This window comes from Rhagoletis pomonella, unplaced genomic scaffold (genome assembly GCF_013731165.1).
Source record: "Rhagoletis pomonella isolate Grant_MI unplaced genomic scaffold, Rhpom_1.0 Rhpom_scaffold_00007, whole genome shotgun sequence".
Taxonomy (NCBI): Eukaryota; Metazoa; Arthropoda; class Insecta; order Diptera; family Tephritidae; genus Rhagoletis; species Rhagoletis pomonella.
In genome coordinates this window covers 15426727-15433798 of record NW_023458561.1, presented here as the reverse complement: position 1 = coordinate 15433798, position 7072 = coordinate 15426727, and the positions used below count along the sequence as shown (strand labels likewise).

Genomic DNA, 7072 nt, shown 5'->3' with positions numbered 1-7072 from the left:
CATCTCTGACGACTGGACGATTGTCCGAGGCCGCGCTCGCGACAAGGGTAACGGCAAGGACCTTTGGATCAAGATCGGTCCACAATCCTTGCAGATCCTTCGTCGCAAAGCCGGCCAAATAAGATATGGCATCCGTCACCTAAGGGTGATCATCCCCGATGCTGAAAGAGAATCCGAAAAGCCTAAAGGTGGTGCAGATTAATCTGCATCAGTGCAGGGCAGCATCGGAGGATCTGCTGCTCTTCATGGGTGAGGAAGATGTGGACGTGGCCCTAATACAAGAACCCTGGCTAGTGGCGGGGAGGGTCACAGGTCTATCCACTAGCGACTTTCTACTTCTCACCCCACAGACCGAAGGTAAAATTAGAACCTGTATTCTGATTAAGAAAAGCACTAATATACCCTTTCTTCCCCATATAGCGATTCGGACATGACAGTGGCAATGTTGGAGCAGCGGGGAGCACCCGACCTCATCCTCGCATCTTTATACATGCCATACGATGTACCCGATCCCCCGTCAATATCCTTCAGGAAACTAACCGCCTGGGCGGAGCAACGAGGGATAAATATGGTGGCTGGCTGTGACGCCAACGCTCACCACACGGCGTGGAGCAGCTCGAACACCAACGATAGAGGTGAGTCACTCTTTAGTTACTTATTATCCACAAAACTTACTATCTGTAATAAGGGTAATCACCCCACTTTCTACAATAGAATAAGGGAGGAGGTTATAGACATACTCTTGTAACTAACTCGAACAATGTTAGGGTCGACGGCTGGCACGTCTCGACAAAATGCTCCTTTTCTGATCATTGTCGCATCGTATTCTCCATTAACCTGAACAGACCGACACTAAAACCTTATCGAAATCCTCGTAGGACAAACTGGAACAAATTCAGCCAGTTGGTGTCTGGAGCGAGTCCACCGTACACGGTGGAGCCAATTTCAGTGGACCAACTGGAGGGAACGGTCCTCTGTCTAACGAAGTCTCTCAACGAATGCTACATAACAACCTGTCCCGAGAGCAAACGTTCCAAGCGACACCCAAGGTGGTGGACGGCCGATCTAAGGCGGCTCAGGATAGCAGCTAGGAAAGCTTTCAATAAAGCGAAGTTCACCAAGAACGCGGAGGACTGGGACGAATATCGTCGCAACTTCAATGCGTTCAAGAAAGAGATAAAGAAGGCAAAGAAGGTTTCGTGGTCCAAATTTTGCGAGGACCTCGAAACGACTACTGATGCCGCGCGACTAAGAAGGTGCCTCTCGAAAAACCCGGCTCCTCCTGGTTTTCTGGAAAAGCCAGGAGGAGGGCACACCGAAAGCAGCCTTGAAACACTGGAACACCTTATGGACGTCCACTTCCCTGGTTGCGGTGACGCGGGGGACACAGGAACTCCTGTGACAGAACACCCTAGTACCCACAGGCAAGGCAGTCCAGTGGACGAAATCATCACTGCAGACAAAGTAGCTTGGGCTATCAGATCCTTCCAACCCTACAAATCTCCGGGACCGGATGGGATCTTTCCAGCCATGCTACAACGAACAAGCGCCACGGTAACCCCCTGGTTAACGACAATCTATAGGGCGAGTCTCCTCCTAGGCTATATCCCAAAGCCATGGAGGGAGGTAAGAGTGGTCTTCATTCCCAAAGCAGGAAAAGCGGGCCACAGCACTGCAAAAGATTTTAGGCCCATCAGCCTCTCATCATTTCTTCTCAAAATAATGGAGAGGCTTCTGAGTCTGCAGATCACGCAACGCCTTACTCCTGGGAACTTCAGCGAGGCTCAGCATGCCTACCGTAAAGGTAGGTCGGTTGAAACAGCCCTGCACGAGGTTGTTGGGAGTATAGAGCAAGCACTGAATCACAAGGAATATGCGCTGGCAGCCTTCCTGGACGTGGAGGGCGCCTTTAACAATGTTAATTTGGCATCCATACACTGCTCCATGGTGGCTGTAGGACTGGACCCATTGATCACTCTCTGGATCGACAATATGTTGAGCACCAGAAATATCAATAGCTCCTTGGGAACATCAGAAGTAAGGAAAACAGCCACAGGGGCACACCTCAAGGGGGGTGCTATCCCCCCTACTGTGGAACCTCGTGCTAAACGAATTCCTGCTTCGCACATCAAAAGCCGCTAAGGTCGTTGCTTATGCGGATGACTTAGTCATTCTGGTCGTGGGAAAATTCCTCTCCACGGTCAGCGAGATTCTACAATCTGCAATTAGCGATCTGTCAGGGTGGGCAGAACGAAACGGCCTAGGGGTCAATCCCACTAAAACCGAACTTGTTCTCTTCACCAAGCGATATAAAATAGACAATTTCCGACTTCCGTCCCTCAATGGAGCAAATCTCGAATTGTCAAAAGAAGCAAAGTTTTTGGGGGTTATTCTCGACTCTAAGCTTTCCTGGAAAAGGAACACCGAAGAGCGGAGAAAGAAGGCGCTCATTGCACTCTACTCCTGCAAGGCTACTATTGGAAAAGACTGGGGTCTGCGACCGCAGATAATACATTGGATTTATACGGCGGTAGTCAGACCTATCCTCACCTATGGCGCGTTGGTATGGTGGCAGGCGGTTGACACCAAATCCCATCTACTCAACTTGCAAAAGGTGCAACGACAAGCATGCTTATACACAACGGGGGCGATTTATTCAACGCCCCAGGCATCTTTAGAGACCCTGCTGGATATTCCACCTATAGACCTATATGTTAAAAGTATCGCAGCTAAAAGCGCTCTACGACTCAGAGCGTCTAACAGGCTGCGAACAACTTGCAAAGGTCACGCCACAATCCTCGGGAGAGTGGGGGTGGAATACAGCCACTGTGACCATCAGGTCACGGAAATTGACTTCAATCGAAACTTCGATATCCATTTTCCTGACAGAAGTGACTGGGAATTTAATATTGCTCTCAGCGATGACGAAATACCCATCTTCACGGACGGCTCCAAAATGGATATCGGAACAGGATCTGGGGTCTTCTCCCAGGAGTTATCTCTAAGGGAGTCGTATAGATTCCCAGACCACTGCAGTGTTTTTCAGGCTGAGATATATGCAATCCATATGGCGGCAAGGTTGGTGGGCATGATGGACTTAGCTCTAAACTCGCCTTCGTTGTTGACAGTCAGGCGGCTATCAAAGCCTTAGGGTCGGCAACGACTAACTCGGTATGCGTTAAAGAATGCCGAAGATCCCTATAAGCTCTACAGCAACACATAATCAATCTCTACTGGGTACGGGACATTGTGGTGTCCCGGGAAATGAGGAAGCGGACGAATGTGCTAGGAAGGGATCTGAGATGGGGCTCGGGGAAGCGACCCAAATCGTGAAACCCCCCCTGCGATTTCTGTCCTCAGAAGTCGAGAGACTGACCAGGGCAGCTACCAACAGTAGGTGGGTAAACCTTCACACCTGCAGGGTATCGCGATCACTCTGGTCACGGCTCGATGAACGAAGAACAAGGAGTCTATTAAGGCTTTCAAAGTCAAACGTCAGGCTTCTCACAGGAATACTAACGGGACACTGGACCATTGGCCACATGGCCGCCAGGTTCGGAGCCCCGCATAATGATTTCTGTAGAAGCTGCAGGGATGAGGAGGAGTTAGAATCCGTCCAGCACTTCCTTTGCGAGTGTCCAGCACTTCGAGGAAAACGCCTCAAGTTTCTTGGGGACCACTTCTTCGAGAATCTGGATATCTTGGGGAAAGCTCCTCTGGAAGGACTGCTAGGATTCGCCAGAAAATCAAAATGGTTCTAAGACATGTAGGGATAGGCTTGGGGGTAACCCCCATGGGCATCAAAATGGGCCTCTGCGGCCTCCGAATGAACTCTTTTTCAGAGCTGCCCGTTTAACCTTACCTAACCTAACCTAGCGCTTCTACTACCTTTTTGTGTCCATTACGACTAGCTAAATGCAAACATGTTAGAGTAAAGAGATGTGTTGATGGCGAAATGGTGTATGGGGTGCACTCAACTACCGTCCAAATTGCGCTGCTAGATCTAGTGCAGTTTGAAAACTATTGTTGCGGACAGCGGGGTCCGCATCGTAGGCAAGCAAAATGGCTAAAACAGTGTTGTGCGGCACAATGCAGTGGAGTTTCATTATCAATAGTCTGCAAAGGAAATCAGATTAACTTTTGAAGAAAATTAAGAAAGTTTTGAGACCTGCATATTTTGATTAGCTGCTTTGGGTGTTTGCAGTAATAGTTGTTTAACTATCTCATCATGACCTGCCCATGCTGCTAAATACAATGGAGTTGAGCCTCTTATGTCTGGCATGTCTGGTACAGCATTATGAGCCAATAAGAGACGCACGTTGTTGATGTGGCCATTCAGACATGCGTGGTGTAGTGGGGTATATCCATTAACCTCTTGACTGTTTATACATGGACTGCGACGAAAGCTTTTGACAAAAAATTAAAAAGTTAGTTGCATGCATGGCATAATTGTGCCATGGTTGAATGTATGTAAATACAAGCTTATTTCAATTCACTATATTGGTAACACTTCGTTGACTTTATCTTGATTTTGAAGATACCAGTAGAAATAACGGATTTCTTGCAATTAGTCAATTATTAACAATTGTTGCTAATTGTTATCTACGCCAACAAAACATTTGTTTACTTTATGCTACTTTATGTTTACTAGTCTCTACACCCACTCAATGCCACGAAATATGTATGCCCTTCATTGAATAATCGCACAGCTTGAAACCTTTATAATCGTTTGAAATTACCATTTTGGCACACAAAATCGTATTCGCCATAACTTTCGCACGTATTTCCATTTATTAAAATATAAATTTCTGTTCCCAAAAACCTTTGGTGGCCGCATTTCTTGTTATTGCTCCACATTGCTCATATCTAAAAGTAATGAAACAATTATAATTTAGTAAAGTTGTTAAAGGGGAAATACACGACACCAGCTTGCTGACACCATCAAGTGATTATACTATCAAGCTCGACGCATATAACATACCAGCATGCTGGTACAATCTTTATTTCTTTACAAATTAAGTCCCGAAAAGATCGAAATGAGTAGAGCCGAAATTTGATAATTTTTCTACCATTTTGTTAAACATTGGTTTTTTAAATGCACAAATGCAATATTGTGAACTTTAATCTTCCACAAACGCGGCTTTGACTCATATAGTGCAAGAAATTTCCGCGAAAATGATTTTTTCTTTAAAAAAAATATGAGCTAATTTCTCCATTCACGACACCAGCTTGCTGGTACAAACATAAAAATATCAAATCATTTTTGATGTCACACCAGCAGCTGGTACAATCACACCGCAAGAACATACACAGTCTGTCGGCTGGCACCACGGTGCAGCGAACAAAGGTGGCGCCGTCAGTGGTACCGCTACTTTGGTTTTTCCGATTTTGACAGTTGTGGTAACTTGTAAATAAACCTTTGTTTACAAATCAGCGAAAGAGAAATATGAATTATAAGTGAAAAATCAGTTTAAATTATGTTAATTTGCAATTTGTGAGTGATTTTTGAGTTGAAGACTGCGTAAAAACTAATACAATGAAGTGATGTGTGTTAAATTGCGACAGCCGTCAAGATGCAAGAAGTGTAGATGCAAGTGTAGCGCTGGGACGAATCGCTGCATTTTGTGTGAATAGGGCACGGCAAAGCCGTTCTCGAAATGTTTCTCTATTATTATATTAACAGCATTTCCTCACAATGATTTTGTTTCTGCTCCACGCAGCCTCCATTAGCAAGTTAACTAATCAATCCCGCAGAGATGCTGCTGCAGTTTTCTGCAGCAGCCTTAATTGCAAAGCAATGGAGTGTACTAAAACGTTTGCTGAAGCTGCCTCAAGTGCAAAGCAATGGAGTGCACTAAAATGTTCACTGTTCTCTAATAGATTAGGTGAAAAATGCAATATTTTCGCATTTAGCAAAATTTAAACACGTTTTTCGCTGTAAAGTGAACTGCTTTGGCAGTTTCAACTCGTTCTTCTTTTCGCTCTATTCTTTGTTTACTTGTGGTACACAAATGTCAACGCCCAGGACGGCGCAATCTTGTATTCTATCATTCTTGGGCTGGCACCAACACTTGATGGCGCCAGCATGCTGGCATCTAACTGACAATATAAGACGTTAAAATGTCTTTTTAAAAGTTTATTAATACAATATTGAATCTTTTATACTCACGTTTTTGCTTTGGCGTCCATTTTGCTTGCTTTGTGAATTCTCAATCTCTGTTTACATCGGAAAGTTTGGCATTTCATTTTTGACACTTTATGTTTCTCAAGCAACAACAAAATACATGCAGTTGTTGTATTTGCTACCATGCTTCTACCTGTTTATTGTGCCATGGGCCTACGAGTTTTACGGAAATATTATACTAGAAAATAATTACATTATCTGTTCTTAAGTGGGTAACAACAATAATAAGAGTATTAATGTGCAAAGTCAATTAATTATTCGCAATTGAAATAAAAAAAATAAAGGAAAATTTATGATAGCAAAAACAACAGAAAACACGCGCTTAATTGTCAAAAAATAGGCAAAAGGAAATACGTAAAAAAAGAGATAATGGGCAAACTGGTGAAATAAAAAATAATTCGACAACTGCACGTATGCACTAGCTTGGCGGCGTTGGCGCCGGTGCGATCGTACATCTGCCGACGCTGCTGGAACGATGTATGCAAGAATGATAGAATACAAGATTGCGCCAATGAGAGAGGATTTTTGAGCGTAATTTTTGCGTACGTCATCTTTATGCAATTGCGAGAGAGAAATGCCAAAACGCATATAAAAATATGTAAACAATGCAGAACAATGTGTTAATTTTACTACTACATGGCCCAATTTTGCAGGAATCAATAAATATACAAAGATTAATTAATTAGGAACACGTAGCAATAATGTTGGACATGTAGCCCTTTAGATAAGTACGATTTTCAGCACATAAAAAAATTGATGTATTAACAGTGTTTTCAATTTCATGTAGACCAAAAGGAAGGTGTGCAGCAAAGTGAATTTTTGGACTTGCCATTTTAAAAAGCCATGCAGAGTGCATATTTATATTTGTGGACGGTAGCCAACCACCAT

The 7072-nt window shown here is 44.1% G+C and overlaps 1 protein-coding gene across 1 annotated transcript; it reads right to left on the bottom strand.

Annotated features, from left to right (window-relative positions):
- Window positions 1–3849: 3849 nt before the first annotated feature.
- On the bottom strand, window positions 3850–4408 carry LOC118742371 (ankyrin repeat and SAM domain-containing protein 1A-like; the record flags this gene model as incomplete). The annotated part of the gene is given in 4 exon segments (XM_036474395.1): window positions 3850–3980; window positions 3983–4074; window positions 4076–4116; window positions 4169–4408. Coding segments are annotated over 4 exon segments (486 nt in total), but the record flags the coding sequence as incomplete, so codon positions are not given.
- Window positions 4409–7072: the final 2664 nt, after the last annotated feature.